This window comes from Populus euphratica, unplaced genomic scaffold (assembly GCF_000495115.2).
Source record: "Populus euphratica unplaced genomic scaffold, PopEup_1.0 scaffold24.1, whole genome shotgun sequence".
NCBI classification, from domain to species: domain Eukaryota; kingdom Viridiplantae; phylum Streptophyta; class Magnoliopsida; order Malpighiales; family Salicaceae; genus Populus; species Populus euphratica.
The window spans coordinates 235,699-256,597 of NW_011499893.1; the positions used below are offsets into that span (position 1 = coordinate 235,699).

The 20,899-nt window shown below is 32.0% G+C and overlaps 3 protein-coding genes across 3 annotated transcripts; 2 read left to right on the top strand and 1 right to left on the bottom strand.

The window, feature by feature from the left end:
* Window positions 1-1,157: 1,157 nt before the first annotated feature.
* PTL (Duplicated homeodomain-like superfamily protein) lies at window positions 1,158-4,142 on the top strand. Its single transcript, XM_011034507.1, has 2 exons — window positions 1,158-1,813; window positions 2,649-4,142. Exons 1-2 carry the CDS (start codon window positions 1,344-1,346, stop codon window positions 3,892-3,894), a joined length of 1,716 nt encoding a protein of 571 aa, XP_011032809.1. The 5' UTR covers window positions 1,158-1,343; the 3' UTR covers window positions 3,895-4,142.
* A 6,484-nt stretch (window positions 4,143-10,626) lies between these two features.
* Window positions 10,627-12,588, top strand: LOC105131503 (cytochrome P450 77A3-like). Its single transcript, XM_011034508.1, has one exon. The coding sequence runs from the start codon at window positions 10,846-10,848 to the stop codon at window positions 12,397-12,399; it is 1,554 nt and encodes a 517-aa protein (XP_011032810.1). The 5' UTR covers window positions 10,627-10,845; the 3' UTR covers window positions 12,400-12,588.
* Window positions 12,589-15,552: 2,964 nt separating this feature from the next.
* Window positions 15,553-19,405, bottom strand: LOC105131504 (RING-H2 finger protein ATL32-like). Its single transcript, XM_011034510.1, has 3 exons — window positions 18,812-19,405; window positions 18,093-18,184; window positions 15,553-16,596 (listed from the first exon to the last, which is right to left on the bottom strand). Exons 1-3 carry the CDS (start codon window positions 18,968-18,970, stop codon window positions 16,173-16,175), a joined length of 675 nt encoding a protein of 224 aa, XP_011032812.1. The 5' UTR covers window positions 18,971-19,405; the 3' UTR covers window positions 15,553-16,172.
* Window positions 19,406-20,899: the final 1,494 nt, after the last annotated feature.

Sequence of the window (20,899 nt, forward strand, 5' to 3'; positions counted from 1 at the left end):
TTGTGTTTAGCTTCCACCTGCATGGCACAATTTTCTCTCTTAATTTCTTCTAAGCCATTGCTACAGTTTTATGATTACTGATTAATCAACGGGCACAAACACCATTCCCAAAACCTCTACCTCTGTATTTATATACAGCAGTTCATTGCATATTTAGCAGCAAAAAGCAACAGAAGTTTATCTAGCAACACAACATAATTAATAAAATATCCCACGGTGTGTTTTTAATTAGCACCGTAATGGTGGTGCGAGATAAACTAAAAATATAAACGTTTTCTTCATAATTCTTGTTGTTAGATGGAGAATTTTATAGTGTGGAGGAGTAACTATCAATACTTATTTACGAGTTTAATTTGAAGATAAAGATAAGCGATGAAAGAGAGGATTTCATCCGGAAGAATATTCTCACGTAAGCTTTTATATATTATAGCATCTCCTTTATGTCTCTCTCTTTTTTGTAAAGTAATTATTTATACTTATTCCTATAACACTCTGGAAATTCTCATTATTAGATTCCTAGAGAAAAGGGTTATGCAATACAAGATGGCTAAAGAAAGGCACTACAATAATCAAATAAAACTTAATTAGGGCAACATATACGTGATTGAACCCTAAGAATGTGGAATTTTGAAACAATAGCTTAGCCAATCATGACAAATAAGATAGAGAGACCCACCACTAAAACATTTGCGAAGAATTAACATGTGTGAAACCATAATGATTTTTTTGGAGTTCTTATTTTAAAGATGAACTATATATTTTCGAACTAGTTTATACATATACGCACGCCGAATTATTAAGCCTTTTTTTAAAAAAAAAAATCAAGTTTATTATGGTTTTAGTTTTCTTAGATAATTGAAACCCCAAATAGAAGTAAATTGCTAGCAAACCTTTGGGCTTCCTGAGCAACAGACTAGCTAGCCATGTCTTCTCTCCTAGGGTAACAAACTGATCATGCTGTGGACAGGAAGCAAAATGGTCGGTCAAAAGGTCAAATCCTAAACACTGTACACGCGTAACGTGAGCAGAGCTTGAATAGTCGGTTGTCATCCTCGTGTAATTCTTTGACATCTGTCGCTCTCAGACTGGCCCATACACATTACGTAATGCTCTGCCTTCTCTCTCTAAAGAGAGAAAGACAGAGAAAGAGAAAGGTTAATGAAGTGGTAGTGATGAAAAGTTGCGGTAGACTCGGATCCTGTCTCCCCAAGAAAAAAGTTCCAAATTTGTCAATTAATCTCTCTTTATAATTTGAAGGCCCAGAAGAAAACATCTCTCTCGTCTGTAGTGTATATTTTTCTTGCTATCTAAACCCAGTGGAGTTGGATTAGTGGGAGCAAGAAATGAGTGAACACCACCACCAGTACGGAATGCCAGATCTCCGGCAACTGGTGGCCGGAAGAAGTCATTTTCAAGGAACCCAGCAAGGGGGTGAGCCATTCTTTGTTCAAAGTAGGAATCTCGCAGCACCACAAACACATCACTTTGAGTCCATTATGGTTGGTCATGAAGCAATGTTGTCTAGTGGTTTAGTCAAGCTTGGTGGGCATCATGATCGTTACTGCACCAATGCCACTAATATTAATACTACAAATAGTGCTACAATTGGTACTAGTAGTTCAGCTGGTGTTGGTACCCTATATGGAGTAGAAATGGAAAGTGCTACTACTGCTGGGTGGATTGGAAATGATGGAGGAAATAATAGTAGATGGCCAAGACAAGAGACTCTTACTCTTCTTGAGATCAGATCTAGGCTTGATTCCCGGTTCAAGGAGGCTAATCAAAAGGGTCCATTATGGGATGAGGTTTCAAGGTACTTTCCTTGTTCAACTAAATAAATTCTACGAAGCCCTTTTGGGCAAATATCCTGTTTCCTTTGTTGAGTATTTCTTTTTCTATCAGGCTTGTTCTTGCATTGCAGATACTGGATTAGGAAACCCTAAATTTTTTTTTTGTTTTGTCACGAAGTGGACATTGATGATGATATTCCTTCTCCTTCTTCGCTTTCTTTTTTTCTTCTTGTGTGTTTTAAGGGCTCATGCCCCAGGAAGCTTATTTGTAAAATCTTCTCTTGAGTTCATTTCGTGATTTCCTTTCATTAGCCGTCTTTGTGCGTTTGTAGTGGTGATCAGTACAGGAAGTATTTGTTATCAGTATCATAATCTCTTCGCTAATTTTCTGTTATGAAATCTTGGTAGCAATTGGGGGATGATGGGAAATACTAGCTAGCCTCTTCTTCCTAGCTAGTCTCGTCTTCTTCTTCTTCCTCTTCCTCTTCTTCTTCTTGAGAGGAGTACAATAATAGCTAGCTAATGATTTTAAAATTCAAAGAGAGACAAGATAACTTAGCTGGTGGGATCTTCATTAATTACATCCCAAGAAGAATGTTTTGAATATTTAATACTTTAATTACTAAAAATGATGGTGAATAAACTAATTAATTGCTTTTTGTGTGAGAGAAATGTTGAGAGTATGTTAGTCAACTATTGAATATTGCCAAATCATTATATTAATGGCATCATTATTGTCTGCACAAGAATACGTAAACTTCTGCTTAGGTTTTTCCTTTCCTTGAAATCTGTACCTGTGTGTCTGTTTGTGCACACATACAAGCAGTATTGAGTGAATTTGACTTTGTTGATATTCAGGATCATGGCTGAGGAGCACGGGTACCAGAGAAGTGGCAAGAAATGTAGAGAGAAGTTTGAGAACTTGTACAAGTACTACAAGAAAACCAAGGAAGGGAAAGCTGGGAGACAAGATGGCAAGCATTATAGGTTCTTTAGGCAGCTTGAAGCCCTTTATGGAGAGCCAAGCAATCAAGCTTCAGCCTCGGAAACCCATTTTGTTAACAACACACTTCTTTACCAAGCTCCAATGAGCAACACAATCAACCAAGAAAGTCAAGAAACATTTCAAGAAAACAAGCACAGTGAGAGTCTGAGTTTCTCCAACACATCTGAGTTTGAGACTTCTTCATCAGAAAACAATGATGATGACCTTTCAGCTATTGCTTACAACATGATGAACCGATCAACGGAAAAACAGAAAGGGATAAATGAGAGCCAAAGTCTTGCAAGGCCTAAAAAGAGTTGGAAACTAAAGGTTAAGGACTTTGTGGACTCGCAAATGAGGAAGTTGATGGAGAAACAAGATGCCTGGATGGAGAAAATGTTGAAGACCATTGAAGATAGGGAGCATGAAAGAATGTGTAGAGAGGAAGAGTGGACAAAACAAGAGTTGTCTCGGTTCGATCAGGAACATGAGTTTTGGGCTAAAGAGAGAGCATGGATTGAAGCTAGAGATGCTGCATTAATGGAAGCCTTGAAGAAACATACGGAGAAAGGACTAGAACTGTCATCGTCAGTTGAACAAATCGCAGTAGCCACTCAAAGGCACAACAAAAACCCGGATAGCGCTGGTGCTAAGAAGATTCAGAAAGACAAGTTCAATGACATTACATGGACTGAACCCGAGATCCTGAGCTTCATACAGCTCAGAACTTCCATGGACTCAAGATTCCAAGAAAATGGGTATTCGAATGAAGGCCTTTGGGAGGAGATAGCAGCAGAAATGGCTAGTTTAGGCTATGATAGGAGTGTGGATGAGTGCAAGGAGAAATGGGAGAGCATGAATATCTACTTTAACATGACAACAGAGTCTAACAAGAAGCGTAAAGAGGATTTAAGGACCAGCAATTATTTTCAGCAACTTGAATCCTATAATGGCATGAATTCATCACCTTCTAACTCTTATGTGGGTAGTCAAGTGAATGATAACAGCTGCTTTCAGGTTCAAATAAATGAAGGAGATCAGCATTTGTGGAATACTAATAAGTTTGACTTGAAGCTCAACAAGGAGAAGAACCAGCAGCAACTTTGGCACAACAAGTAATTAGTTAATTAAGCTGTTTTTTCTTTAATTAGCTATGTAGATGTTAATTAACTTGTTGATGCGAAGGTGACGTACGGTACATTTATTTATTTCCATATTGTGTGACATTTGGGGGTGAGAGGTTGTTCATTTGTGTAAGTAAGAACTGACTAAGGAGTTTTTATTATAAGACCATGAAATGTCTTTCATGGTCAGAACAAAAGGGCTTAGGGTTTTTACTAAAACAATAGATCGATGGGTTTTTCTTATCATCTTTTATTTTTTTTATTAATCATTTATTTATATTTCAGTTGCTTAGCTAATGGGGAACTTGATTGTATTTTTTTAAAAAAAAAAAGTAAATATGAGTGGTATGGGTTTCCATTTCGTGCATATATATATATATGTCGTGATGTTTGGAGGTCTGAACGTGCACCTATAAAGCTTACATTAAGCACATAGGTTAGGGTTTGAAAATGTGATTCTATTGGTTCAAAATATATATTAGTTTAATGTAAACCGAAATATTTAATTAATCAGTGAGATGTTGGAATATATATATATATAAAAAAAAACAATCCTCTCTACCTCCTAAACGGCGTTCCTTCCCCGTCCGTTAATGAGAGAAAGAAGAGAAGAAAGGTACATCCATGGCATGCGATGGTGCATGAAGAAAAAACAAAGGGGAATTCTATTGGAGATCACGCTTATGAATAAAACAACCTGCTTGATTGATTTGCTGGCTGCTCCTTTTTGAAACTCCGCCCAAAAAGAGAAGAAAAAGGGAGGAAGGTGGCTTGGACATGAAACGACTTGAATTGGCTATGAACCTTCATTTCTCATCCCCTTGTTGCTCCAGTCCTTGATAAGACACGTAGATTTCCCATCTTTCAAATCATCACCTCACCCATATCCAGGCTTAAATTCACGGCTTTTTCTTCTTTTCCATATCTTTTCTTATTTAAATAACATCTTCAAATTATCAAGTAAATTAAAATGATATTTTAAAAAAATTGGTATGCTAATATAAAAAATAAAAAAATTATTTTAATATATCTTTAATATAAAAATATTATACATCATAATATTAAAAAGAATATAAATTTTAATTCTTCTTCTTCGTTGTTATAATAATAATAATAATAATAATAATACCTGTAATGATAATTTCTATGTATAATAATAGCTCATGCGATGATTTGAATTAATTATTTTTATTAGAATTATATTTTTAAACATAATATTTTGCCTTTTTCAATGTTAATTTCATAAGGTTTGAATTAAATTTGTAGAGAGTATTTGATAATGTAGTAATAGTTGTTTTTCAAAATATATTTCTTTTCAAAATATATTAAAATAATGTTTTTTTATTTTTTAAAAAATTATTTTTGACATTAACACATCAAAATAATCTGAAAATATAAAAAACTTATTAATTTAAAATAAAAAAAATTAATTTTTTCAAAAACATTTTAGAAATATAATGTCAAACACTGTCAAATAAATAAAAATTCATTGAATAAGGATGCATTTGAGATTATAGTAGCGATGTCGGTTCAAAGCGCTTTTCATTTAAAAATATATTAAAATAAATTTTTTATATTTTAAAAATTACTTTTTATATTAGCACATCAAAATAATCTAAAAATATAAAAATATATTTTATATAAAAAAATAAATAAATAAAATTTCAAGTACCATGTACAAATTCCTAAACACACTTTAAATTTAATTGAATTAATATTTTTTTTAATTCAACTAAAACCTCAACCTCGAATATAATCCTAAATTTTTCTAATCAATCTATTAAACCGAGTCTAACATAAAATTAATTCGATGTGGGTTAAACAAATAGCACGATAACATAATTTTGGTTCCTATTCCTCCTTTTTTTTTAAAAAAAAAAACGGGGAATTAAAGTCTATACTATTTGCTATCACCGTCATGCATGAACTTGTAGAACTTCGAATAATTCGGGGAATGGAAAGGGATATTGATATTCCCATCTCTACCCCTCCATTAGGTCCAAAGCATAATTTCTTAAGGGTTAAGATTTGAGATTTCCTAGAAAATATTTTAAAAATTCAAATGTTACAAAAAAGATGGACTAAATTAGCGTTTTGATCGATGTAGCTAAAAATTATAGAAGGCAGGCCTGCCTGCCGGCCTTTATAAAAGCCATCAATAAGCTCTTTGGGCCCAAGTAAGTGGGCTATTTCCAGGCCTGTTACCCTAACGTTTCTTCGGATTACATTGAGCTGTCTCCCCAACATAAAAGTCCATCAAGCTTTTCCCCTTAGCCATCTCGTAAGTTTTTTTTTTTAATATATTCTTTTAAGATTTTAACCCAACAACAATTTTCCTTTTGATTGAGAATAACATTTTTGATGGAGAAAATAGGAAAATAGAATATATATAGTCTATTTATTTTGTGTTGTTGGATTGAATTAACAACAATTATTTTTTTTGCTCAAGATTTTTTTTTTTGTATTTTAAAATTTTTTAACATGCTGATATCAAAAATTAATTTTAAAAAATAAAAAAATAAATTGAAATGTTTTTAGTATTTTTTGATAGTTTTGATATATTGATATCAAATATAAAAATAAAATTTTTAAAAGATATTTTAATATATTTTCAAATAAAAAATATTAAACTAAAATTGCTTGTGCTTTTTTTAAAAAATCAATTAAATCCTTAAACTTTTATTTTATATGATTAAACTATTTTGAGCTCAAATTAACATCCAATTGCATGTTTTATTTAGGGAGGGTTAAATTGTAGGATAATGGATCGAAGTTAAAAAATTAGGTAATATAGGTGGTGGTTTTGCAAGTTGTTTGGAAAATTCATTTTAGTTTTTCCTATTAGAAAACTAGTACTTTTAATTTTATAAAAAATAACATTTTGATATAAAATTTCAGCATCATCATTTTTTAATTCTACCAATCTCGAGAAAGAGGGGGTATTTTCTTAATTTTAATTGTTTAGAGAAATCTACCTTGAATATGACCTATCAATTTATGATTTTTATGAGTTAACCTAACATCTTTTGCATAATAAATGCAAGGATAACTGTTCATATCCAAACATTTCTTGAACTGGATTAAGGATTGTCCACATCAAGTATATTATGTATATATAGATAAATTTGGTTTGAATTTTCATAAATAAAAAAAGAGAGGTTTAATAGGAAACGACAGCAATACCCCTGGAATACTAAGTTTTATGTATAAATAGAAGAAAAACATTTTACTAATGGATAAAGAGTTGGTAAAAATAAAAAGAAGATTAGAAAACAAAAAAGAAAAAAAAAGTCCCAGATTTGAAGAGACAAACCATAATAAGAAGAAGAGAAAGAATAAAAGATAAAAGAATGAAAAGAGAGTTAGATGAAATAAGTTTAAAATGTAAGATTTAGGTTTTTGATGTGTAGAATTGTTGGTATTAATTAAGATCATGAATTTCTTGAAGATTATAGTTTTGAGAATTATGATTTGAGTTTAATTAATGAGTTAATTGGAATGTTATGAATAAATTGTTGTGGGTAATAGTTTAATTGATTGAATTTTAGATAATTTTATTATGAATAATGATTTTGAGATTAATTAGCTTAATTGATGTGTTGGGTGTAAGAATATTGAGAAATTTTAAAAAATCCTTGCTGAAAATCTGGACAGTATGGTTTCGAGGTTGAAGATGATAAAATTTCAGTTTGGTTATTTAATTTTAGAAATTTACAGTTTCACCCTTAAACCTTGAAAAAATTATAAAGTGATCTCTAAAGAATAATTCGAGATTCTGTACAGAAAGGGTGAATTATGGGTAAAATTTCAATATAATTATGAATTTATGATATTTTCAGTTTGGTTCTCCAATTTAGCAAAATCACAATCTTAACCCCTAAAAGTATGAGAAAATTTCATATTGGACCTTGACCATAATTTTAATTTTTCAAAATTGGCATGATGAATAATTGAGGTTTATTGACGAATAATTATTAATTTTTATGATTTGTTTTCATTTGAATTAGATTTTAAAAAATCATTTGGTTGTTGAAAAAAAAGACCAATTTGGTTCATATATATATATATATATGAATATAAGTTGGACTATAAGTTAGTGTATTAAATAGATTGTACATTATTTTCGAGTAATCTTTTAGTATATCTTCTTTTATTTTCAGATAATACTGATATTTTACATGTAGTATATTATTATGATTATCTTTGGTGTGTGCCTACGTGTTATTTATACTTTTAAGTCAAGTGAGCATATAATTTTTTATATGCTATAGAATTAGTATAAATATTTGAATTGTTAATATAAAATTGATTGTACTTCTTAATAATTCTTATATTGTTATTTATTTATCGTTTATGACTATGCATGATCACTTATTAAAACTGAATCATTAATATAAATAATTATGTACTTCTAAATTGATAGTTTTTCATTTTATTGATATTATGAGTTGAGCATTGATATATGGATTTGTCTGTGTGATTATAATATGAAACTATGGTATGCCAGTTAGAATACCAATGATAATAAGATATTGTTAGTCTTTATATACATCGTATTTAAACCCTAACTGGTCGGGAGGGTCATCAATCTATGACGATTGATCATCTTATAGTATGAAATGTCATGTTTATTGCATTTTAATTTTTTGACGAACTGTACTTTATGATATTCTTAGTATGAACTATTTAAGAAACTTTGAAGTAAGAACTTAAAGCCACACGAGCGCGAGCTCGTGCACATGCACATTATTGTATTACATATTATACATATATTAAACGTTATCTACTATTTAAGATGTTGAGCTCACTCTCTTGATTTATCTTTTTTCAGGTTTATAGTTTGTTAGTAGATTGTTTTTGTTGGACATTTAGAATCTACTTTTTTTTTTATTATAATTTTTTTTTAATGTATAATTAGTGCTTTATAATTGTGATTTTTGTATTAACTCTTGTATTAAGATACTTAATTTATATTATATAGTTAGTTATCTTATCATGCTGTGTAAAACTATGTTTTGGTTGTATACAAAAAAATGTTTTTAAATTTGAATTTATATAAGTATAAAAACTTATAAGGAATCTTATTTATTTATGAGTCATGAATCTAGAAATTACATCGTTAGATTTGATCTTCATGTAGAAGGGTTGGATCTTCTTCCTTATTTTTCTTCATATTCACTCTTGAAAAATAGCTTTATTTTGATAAGAGGATCTCCAACATTATAAATATATATTGTATATCTAGTCATGCACCGACTAATGCTGGGATTAAGTTTTAAAAGTTAAAAAATTAAATTTAAATCTAGTAAAAGTAATTTACACATTAATTGCAATTAAATTTTATTGTGAAACGATCTTTGTGATACGTTATTTATATCGATCTGATAAACATAAATTCAAGAGCTAAGAAAACAATCAAATCTACTAGGCCACCGCACATATGTATCTTGTAGAATTATAAATCTAGTAATGTGTTTTGTTATAAATATTTTTATTTTTATTTTAAAAATATATTTAAAAGTGTGACAGTAATTTAAAAAAATCTTTAAAAAATATTAATTTTTTTATATTTTAAAAATTATTTTTGATATTAAAAAATTAAAATGATTCTACAATAAAATTTTTATTATTTTTTAAATAAAATTTTAAATTTTTATAAATCAGGGTTCGAACCTCGTTATCAGACGAGAACTAAAGTAAGGCACAGCCACCATCACAGCTCAGAAAAAGGAAAGAAACGGCGACGGATAGAAGATTTTTGGTGGGGGAAAATAGGCAAACCGCAACACAACAACACGAGAGAAACAGGCAAATAGAACGAGTAATCTTTATGCCACGTCGACAAAGACATTGATTAATGGATTGCCATAGGATCGCAACGTCCAAATCGTCGACAACAGAAAACATTAACTAGCCACCGATTCTTTAGGAATTTTCATCACAGTCTCAAATTAAAAAAAAAAAACCCTCCCTGTCCATAGCTGATGTCATAAATAACCACGTGGTGGAGAAAGATTTGAAGAAAATAACAGAAGCCCACATGGTTTGTACATCAATTAACCATCAATCACCTCCTTAGGCTCGGTCTAATTAATTTATCTTTTTTTATATTTATAATTTTATTAATTCAGTTGTTTTTAAAAATAATTTTTGTTAAAAATATTATAATAATATTTTTTATTTTTAACTTCAGCATATAAAAATAATATAAAAAATTAATTTTAATAAAATACAAGTTAAAACTTATTTCTAAACAGTATCTTAATACACTAAAAAAATTTGAAAAAAATCAGGATCTAGCGATAACGGTTTCCTTGAAACATATACCATATATATCCTAGTAGAAAATGACTTCAACTAATGCTCCTTTTAAGAAAAATATTATAATAATTTTTTTATATTAACATATAAAAAATTAAAAAATTAAATTTTAATAAAATACAAGTTAAAACTTAATACACGAAAAAGAAGTAAAAAAAATAAAAATCAGGGTCTAGGGGTAAGTGACTTCAACTAATGCCCCTTTTTTTAAGAAAAAAAAGAACACAAAACGCAAGTGAGGAAACCCCTTGTCGCTTTACTACCTGTATGAGCTGCAAACATTTAATAGAATCGGGAAGTGGTTCTCCCTGCTCGTGTCTTAAAAGCATTATTGCATACAGCAAGCTAGCTAGTGGGGTCTCTGGTAGTGATTGTTCTTTCGGACCGATCGTAACTTCTTAGCATCAAGTAGTGTTGTCGATTGTCTGCACAAGCACGATAAGCTTTATGATCAGCTAACAACCACCCACCCAAATAATGCATGTACTCTAGCCAACGTCGTGTTCATTATTGCAATGCCACCCGCAATTTCATGCTCTTGCTATTCTTATAGACTTTAATTTCTTCTCCAAAAACCACCTCAGTTCAGCATCATTCACGTCTCCCCTTTTCATCTCTCCTTAGCATGAACACAATGTCTCTTCTCAGTTTTAGTTCTGCAACTCTTTATCCTTACTATCATCTTTTCTTTACCATCCTTGCCCTGTTCATTTCAGGCCTCATTTTCTTGCTTTCTCGAAAACCCGAATCCAAACGCTCACACCTCCCTCCAGGTCCACCCGGTTGGCCTATTGTTGGAAATCTTTTCCAAGTTGCTCAATCAGGCAAGCCTTTCTTTGAATATGTTGATGATATACGTTCGAAATATGGTTCAATTTTCACTCTTAAAATGGGAACAAGGACAATGATCATCATCAGCGATTCGAAGTTAGCCCATGAAGCGCTTATTGAAAGGGGTGCTTGCTTTGCATCTAGGCCTAAAGAAAACCCAACAAGAACCGTCTTTAGCTGCAATAAGTTCAGTGTGAATGCGGCAGTTTATGGTTCGGTATGGCGGTCGCTGAGGCGAAACATGGTGCAAAACATGCTTAGTTCAAGTAGGATCAAGGAGTTTCGTAACGTAAGAGATAGTGCAATGGATACACTTATTAATCGGCTTAGAACCGAAGCTAAGGCTAATAGTGGAGCTGTTTGGGTGATTCAAAATGTCCGGTTTGCAGTGTTTTGCATACTTGTAGCCATGTGTTTTGGTATTGAAATGGATGATGAGACCATTGAGAAAATGGACCAGGTAATGAAGTCAGTCTTGATCGTTCTTGATCCAAGAATTGATGACTTCCTTCCGATTTTAAGTCCGTTTTTCTCCAAGCAAAGAAAGAGGGCATCTGAAGTAAGGAAAGCGCAAGTAAATTTCATGGTTTCCTTCATCGAAAAGCGAAGGAATGCTATCCGAAACCCTGGATCAGACAAATCGGCGATGTCATTTTCATACCTGGATACCCTTTTTGACCTAACAGTCGAAGGAAGGAAATCAACTCCAAGTAATGAAGAGCTTGTCACTCTTTGCTCGGAGTTCCTCAACGGTGGGACTGACACTACAGCGACCGCTGTCGAGTGGGGCATTGCACAGCTAATTGCCAATCCCGAGGTTCAGACCAAGCTCTACAATGAGATAAAAGCAGCTGTCGGTGATCGAAAAGTGGACGAGAAAGATGTAGAGAAAATGGAGTATTTGCATGCAGTAGTAAAAGAATTGCTGCGTAAACACCCTCCTACCTATTTTGTTCTAAGTCATGCAGTTACCGAGCCTACGACATTGGGAGGGTATGATATACCACTTGATGCAAATGTTGAATTTTTCTCTTATGGAATAGGAGAGGACCCAAAAGTATGGAACAATCCTGAAAAATTCAACCCGGATCGATTCATTTCCGACGGCGAGGATGCCGATATTACAGGAGTTACAGGGGTGAAAATGATGCCTTTTGGCGTGGGGAGGAGGATATGCCCTGGTTTAGGACTGGCCACTGTACACCTTCACCTGATGATTGCAAGAATGGTTCAAGAATTTGAATGGACTGCCTATCCACCTAATGGCAAGTTGGATTTCTCTGGGAAGTTGGAGTTTACTGTGTCTATGAAGAATAGCCTCAGAGCAGTGATCAAGCCTAGAGTTTAATTAAGCTGTGATCCTGCGACAAGTTGATTATATATAATGGCATTAATAAATTAACATCCTGCCTAAAAACGTTGGTGATTTTTATAACTATTATGTCATTAATTCTTCATTTTGATGTCATCAATTAAGTCAATATCAACGGTGCAAGCATATTATGCCATATGAGAATTATAGAAGTCTTTTCCATTTTAATTATCTTCTGTATAATTTCTGTGTTTGTGCGTGCACCCTTCTCCAGCATTCTGGAGCATATTTCTTGACACCCTGATCGTTTGTGGACAAAGAATCTATCTTAGCATATATTCACCAGCTCTCTTCTCCGCAGGGGCGGAGGCAGGGGGTGGCTGGCAGGGGCCGAGGGCCCTGCTTTTAACCACCCCTGAAAGTTTCTATCTTACCTCCCAAACCTCCTAACATCCTGGTTCCGCCCCTGATTCCCGGCAGGGTAGACAACTGCTCGTGTCTCAAAGAAGCATATAGCCGAATCTGTTGCTGGCATGGACGGATGTTTATCCAACAACTACAAACCTATGGAGCCTTTCAGATTTTTTTTCAAAAGCAGCATCTCTCTAATTACTTCTATACATCAATGAATTTCATGGTGGGATTAGTTGAATCCAATAGAAATCTTTTTTTATCCCCGCCGATTTGATAAGCAACATGCAGGAAATTTCACTGACAGTTGAAATATGACACAGATGCTCCTCGTCCTAACAAATGGACTTGCTAGATTATCTTATTATTTTGCAAGGAAAGATCTTGAAATTAACGACTAAGATCTTTTTCATAAAATTGAAATATATACTATGACTATCACGACTAACTCATAAGAACTAAATCCTAACTATTTATATTCAATCAATGATTTAGGTTTTCTGGGTATGATTTATCATATCAGGTGAAACGGTGTTTAGGGAATATAGCATGGGTTATTTATTATTTTCTGACGAGGTCAAAAATGTTGGTATACCTGATATAATGGTGATAGGTTGGGATTAATCAGAGTCCGAGGACTAATAATTCATAAAATAAGTAGCTGCTCAGGACCTCCCATAAAGTTATCTGGTTAGACGGCCCATTTAATTATCACAACTATATTTTGCTGCCACATTAATTAGAATAGACCTCACATTTTAGACTACGGCAGGGATTTATATTACCTTTTGAGGTACTGGGTGTTATTTTGTTTTTTATTATTAATGTATGTAGATCTTTAGATGTATATATTTTAATTAATTTTATAAATTTTAAAATTAATAATTATATAAATCTTCAGTGATTTTGAGATAATTTAAATTTATAATTACTAAAAAAAATCTAAAATCTGACTTATTTTTCCGGTTATAGATGTTATTGTTTTTCTTTCTTACTTTATCTATTTCTCTCTGTGATTTGAAGAAATTTTGGAGAAATTGATGTCCTTGCGGGGGAACGCGTTTGCATCCATGAATCCGCTTTTGCCGCCCCTAGAATCCGCGTGTTGTGCGGGTCCATCTTGTACCTGGAGCTGGATGTTGAGGGGATATCTCTTTAATTATATGATTTGTCGGCAGATCATATTTTTTTAATTGAAAATATATTAAAAACATTTAAAAAAAATCAATTCAGAAATCACTTTACAAAATACCAGACCACAAGTTATACAAGGTTGTTTTCCTTGTACAACATTGAAAGAAAATAATTTATTGAGAATCATCGTGTGGACGTGATTTCTTTAAAATTCAAACAATCAAAGAAGGATTTAATCTAAATAGATAGGGCTGGAAAGCAAGTATGATCCAGTGATTTAATCTAAATAGAAATAAGCAAGTATGATTCGTGTGCAATTTTGATGTTAAAATTCCAATAAGGTATTGTTTGGGCTTCAAGAACAAATTTAATTGTCACGGTTCTAGATTCTATTTACTTTTATATTTTAAAAATTTTTATAGATATTTTAACTCTTTTTAAAAAATAAAAAATTATTATTTAATAACCATATAAGACACCTACTCTTTAAAAAATAAAAAAATATTATTTAATAACCATGTAAGACACCTACTATCCGAAAGAAACAGAGAGAAGACGGAGATTTCCATATTGGATATACGAAATTATAAGAAACTAGAAAATACGAGCATAAATGGCTTTATTTTGAGACACAACAAGAGTACATGGAAAGAGAAGAATTAAAGACAGGGAACATGGTCATTGGAAAGGGACCATTTATGCACCCACACAGACATCTTGTGCATGAAAAAGCAACCGAAGAAGGAGCAACCTCCTACAGATATTCACAGATTTCACATTATAATGTAGAATTCCTGACAAACAAACACGTTCTGCAGAAGTTAGATGTTTTAGCCCTTCTAGTTTCAACTAAGTTCAACTTTGGTCCCTGTAGTTTAAAGATTCCCCAAGGTAGGCCCTGACATACAGAATTGTCAACTTCTTTTGTCTTCTTCTCTCGTGTTTCATGTTTATCCCTCATCTTTTCGTTCAAAAATAAATAAAAGCTTTAAGAACTTAATAAAATTAATTCAAAAATTATGTACTGAAAAAAAACTTTTAACATCAGCATGTAAATATATAAAAACAATCTAAAATAAAAAAAAATAAAAAAACATAGTTTCAACAACATTCCAAAATTCTGCTAAGGAAAACATCTGCATTCGCATCGGAAAATTTTAAACTAGATAAGAGTTCAATCTCGTTTCACGTACAGGATAGTTTGATATTCCTGGATGTGCTTTCTTTATATTTTCTTCTTGTTACTTGGCTCCAATGCGCACTTCGTGTGCTGCTGTGATTAGAATCATGATGCATAATAATACTTCGTAAAGATACTTTTCTTTTGAAAACATGATTTTTTATTTTTTGAAAATTTGAAATTAGTAAATCAAAAACATTAAAAAAAGAAACCAATTTGATTTTTATTTGTATATAAAAACACATTTATAAAACATAATCATACGCAAACAAATGGTGGTAGGATCCTTGTTAGGTTAATAGAAACCAGATCTTTCAGCTTTCTGCCGTTTGTTGCCATTAAAATATTACCCTCCAAAACTATCCATTGGGACAGAAGGGCCTCCAGATCTAATCATGATGCTTCCTCTAATGATAACTCAGTTAACATTTTCACTTTAGTTCACAAGGAGACAGGGAAGTAAAGAACACAGAACGTGAACTTGTATGCGTACCTTGAAGAAAAATATTGAAAAGACAGGCCTGACTAGAAAGGTACCAAAAGGCAAGAACAGGTGATCCAGTCAAATCTACAATCTTGGCGACAAATGAGCTGCTTAGTAGCTTTATAAAGAATCCAGACATATTGTGATATACCTAAAGCAGGAGACATGGACAGCATATCAGAGTTGCAAACCCCACAAGGGTTGCGTCTTGTGAAAAGTCCAATGAAAGAAACATTGGGCAGAAAGGAAGGGTTATCTACATCTGATGTGTTTCTGTGTACATAGATCGCTGCAGTTATACTCGTATGAGAAGGGGAGAGGCATGTAAGAACTGCTATCCCATTCAACCATTCTTCATCAGATTCTATTTCACAACCGAAACTAACAAAACTACCCAGAAATCAACCATTTTGAAGGGGGAAATTGAAAAACAAATGACTTTTGCAATATTTACAATAAGCCAAGAGTGAAGAAAAATGAACTTTCTGGGAGCCGTTCCAATGGCATTCCAACTTTTTTCACTCTATATACCCATATTTGGACTCTGTAAAATTGGAAAACCTAATGGATACAGCTTAAATTTTGACTCTTCTGAAGGATCTACGAATTTGACGGGCTTTCTACATGCTTGTCTGCTATGTCTCTTGCAATCTGATTGCTCTCGGTCAAGGGGGGTGAATTCTCCCTGCCTTCTTCATCACCATCAGATGCACAATGATTATCTTGAATGGGGTCCATCCCATGGTTGTTGTATGATGGTGAAATCCCTTGCTCAGTTAACATATAGTTATAAGAATGGGAATCAAATGTCTCTGTGCCGTATTGAGAACGGATAGCTGAACTGAACAAGGGTTGCATCACATGCTTTTTCGCAGGAAATTCCCGCAATGATATTCGACAAACAGGACAAGTGGAATGCTGTTGCAACCATATGTCTACGCAGTTCACATGGAAGGAGTGCCCACAGTAGGGGAGAATCCGCAATATATCATCGCCATGATATTCTGCAAGACAAATTGTGCATCTGCCACATAAAACCACAACTTAATAGCAGAAAATTGTGAAATGGCAGAACACTGTGAACTGAGAAGATAAACAACTCAAATCCATGAGGAAACCAATATGCTAAAGAGACAACATGGACATGGTGCAATTGAAACCTTGCTGCTATCTGCAATGATGATCCAATTACCAATATGATGTCAACTTGTTTCTACTTTTAGATGCTTCTTCGGAAGGAGGTTCATGTGACCAAAAAAAGAACAAATTAAAAATTAAAGTAAAAATGAACCAATTAATAAAATTCTGAAGAAAAACATGCATATAATAACCGTGACGATTTCAGTGACAACAAAAAAAGGGGTCCAGCACCAAGTGTGCCAGCTAGAATGCGTACAAAAGGTTCAGAAAATAAATTAATCAGATAGGCAAGCCCTCTAAAGGAGCACTGTCACAAACTCAAAAGTATAAATGAATCGTATTTCTCCCAAGCCTATGTTTTCATTTCTTCATGAAGATCACAGCGGTTATTGTCACCCAGATTGAACTGGTGAATTATACTAGACATAAAGAAGTGAAAAGGCAAGTTCGGGTCCTCCAAAAATGGAGCAGAGCAAATCTTCTATTTCACCACATCTTTCATAATTTATCAAGATCAGGCAAATTGGATTCCCAGCAGCTCAAAGTTGCTTCAATCAAAACTCAAATAGTGAGCCAGTCCTTCTGACTGAATACCACCGTTTTTTTCTGTTCTTTTCTTTTCCTTCTGTCAAGGGGTGAAAAAACAACCAAGAGCATCTGAGGTCCAATTCCCATAATCAATTGTTAACAAGCCCCACCTCAAATTCCATGTGCCTTGTGGAAACATTTTAAATAATTTTTGAGCGATCAATCAAGCGTCAAAGGACTGGGAGAAGAAGGTGGTGTTTCATTAAGCAACAATAGTTAAATATCACCTGCAAGACTGCTGTAAGAAGACAGCATCTACAGTTAGAAAAACAGAACACCGCAAGATAGCTAAATAAAGGTTTTTGTGCACTGGGCGAATTTCATCCCAGTCATACCACTCCAAACATTTAGCGATAAGGTTTCAGAAACTCTGCTCAGTCAAACAGAGAGTATAATAATAAAAAACAAAAAACATGAAAAAGAGATCCCAGCACAAATGCGTGCTTACCCTGCCTCATACAAGATTGCCACAACTAAATCAAAGTTTATATCAGAAGAAAACAAAAAAATTGAAGTATAAATTCAAAATTTATAAGAAATCATCAATCTTACACCTCCACACCCTGTTCTTCACGTCTTTCAAAAATAGTTACAAATGGATAAAACCTTCAAAATAAAAAATAAAAAATCATTACACAATATTACTGGCACTGCATATTCTTCATTGTAATGATAACTTAAGCCAACATGGTTCGAAAACTAGGAAAATTATCCACATCATACAAAATCATTGCATAAAAACCAAATCCAATGATACTAAAAAGGAAATAGAGCAGGGAAGGAAGAACATACTGAGCATCTTCTGAAGCTGAGAAAATCTTATCATTGTATTTCTTGGTTGGAAAGTTTGCTAAAAATACATGCTCAAGACCACCTCGTTCCAACTGTAACACATGTCAAAAATTAACAGTTAAGCTCCTACACAAACAATTACCCCATGAAACAAAACTCTATTCAGCAAACGAAAAAACCAAATGTCAAAGATTAAATTGTATTTTCCTACAAAAATCGGGAGTTCTTGCCTCACAATAAGTCCGTTTATATCACACTCTACTGTTCAATAAGCCAGTTCCAATTTTTGCTTAAAGACAATTAATTTGGTGATTGACTTTGTATTGCCACAAATAAAATATCCAAATTTAAACAAACACAAGAAACTAAACCCAAATTTTTTTTTAAAAAAAAAAACCCAACTTTAGAAGCTAAAATCCAGCCTACTCCACTCACAGAATTACAAAACAAAAAACCATAAAACAAGCCAACATTAATTTCCACAGTACAATAAATGAATAATCAAAATATCCAAAATTAGACAAGCAGGAGAAATTAAACCCAATTAAAAATAGGAGAGAAAAAAAGGCAACCATACGAGCTGAAATTCAACCTCATTCAATTCCAAAACCAAAAACCATATAAACCCCAATTCAGCTTACACAAAAAATCATAGAAAACACATTATAACAACCAACTAGATATAGAAACAGTGCTGAAAACCAAAGAGAAGTGCTCACTAAGCTAAGATTAGATCCGGAAGCAGTAGGAAAAGCTCGTCTTGAAGCATTCAACTGAATCCGAGCACAGAGAAGGCGAGTACAAACAAAAACTATAAACATAGTGCTTACAGCAAATCCTATTACTGTCATCACCAAATTTATCCCTGAAGCTATCATTTTTAGATGTAAAGTTCCAATCTTTTTCACTCACTTATATTCAAGAACTCAAAATCAACAAGACCCTTTATTTTTCTCAATCTCTTTACACAATCCTTGATCTAATTCTACACTTAGAAAAACAGCAAGCAACAAAGGTCCCATCTCGAGACAAGAAATGGAAGTAGAAGTTTATACTGTGAGGATTCATGTATCTTCTTCTTTTTCTATGAAATGTGTGAGGAAACAAGATTCCAACATATCAGAAAAGACGCAAAAAGACGCAAAAAAGTAACTGACTGTTTTATTGTTGAAGTGACTGGAAAAAATAACTCTTCTAGGAAGAGAAGATGTCTTGTTTGTGTTTTGGGAGAGAGGAGGGCGAGGAGGGGGGAGATTAAGGGATCTAATCTTCGTTGTGTATTAAGAGGAGAGATTAAAGAGAGAGATTACGGGATCTAATCTTCGTTGTGTAGATCACATCATCACAAGTGTGTTTATGTTTTTTCTTATTTTTCATGTTTTTATTTATTTTGAGGTGGGTGTTTTAAGTGATAAAAAATTATAAATTTATAATCAAAGATGAACTCGAATGATAATCGAATTTTATTAAATACACGTAAGAAAAATGCTATTTTTCATTTTCATTCCTTCAAATAATTAGATAGTATTTTTAAATCTTATCTACTTTATTATAACATGTACTTCTAAATTAACAGATAGTTTGGAATCGTGATCAAAATACTGTTTATTTAAAATTTAATTTTTTAAAATAATTTTTCTTATGTTTTTAAATTATGTTTTTAAACAATTTAATTTAATTTGTGCTAAAATAGAGTTGGCATCACTCTTTGTGCTCAAATAATAGTGTGCATTTATTCACGGATAAACACAGGGATTTCTTTATGTTTCATGTTTTTGAAGTTGTGATGGCATTTAGTTTCATTTCAATTATTGGATTACCAATAAGTAATTTATGCGACAAATAGCGAATGTTTTACCACTTAAGTTATAGATGCGATGCGAAATCTTTAAATTAAATGTTTTTTTTTTACTCTTGAGGTTTTCCCCATAATTCTTTTGATTACTAAGTAGATTTTTTTAAATAGTTATGAATATATTTGTACCATAACATATACATGTTAATCGAATTTGGTTGTTGAATAATTCAATGTGAATTTTTTATGTACATCTAATTTATTTAAAAAATAATTATTTTGAGTGGGGTTTTTGAGGTTTGACCTTTTGCTCATGGAGCGTAATCTTTTATAGCTTCTCACGATATAATGTATTGATAGTCTAGTTATTAATATTCTGTAAAATATTTTTTATTAAAAAATATATTAAAATAATATTTTTTATTTTTTTAAATTATTTTTTATATCACATATTAAAATGATATGAAAATATTAAATAAAAATTAAATAAAATTTTTTTATTTTATTTTAAATAAAAAAATAATTTAAAATTAAAATATATTAATTTAATTGATTTAGTATGGTATTTGATAACTCAGTTTATATGATCAAAATTCAACTTTATTTTTTTAAAAAAATTTAAATAATATTATTTTTATTTTAAAAAATAATAAAATCATATTATTTTGATTAACCTAATAATATTATTTTTATTTTAAAAAATATTAACTTAAATTAACTTGTTTAATTCATTATAATCTCGAGCTGAGTTATAAGCTAGACAAAGTTTAATAACTTGATAGTTAACATTATGATTCAGAGTTTTAAAAAATATTTTTCAACTAATATTGGTATTTTTATATTTTTTTAGATATATTTGATATAAAAAAACCAAAATTATCTAAAACACCTTAAAATTATAAAATTTAATGTTTTTTAAATAAATTTTATTTTAAAAAAATACTTTCTACCACGTTATCAAACACATAAAAAATCATCCAAGCTCTTATTTTCTCCGATGATAAAAGAGGAG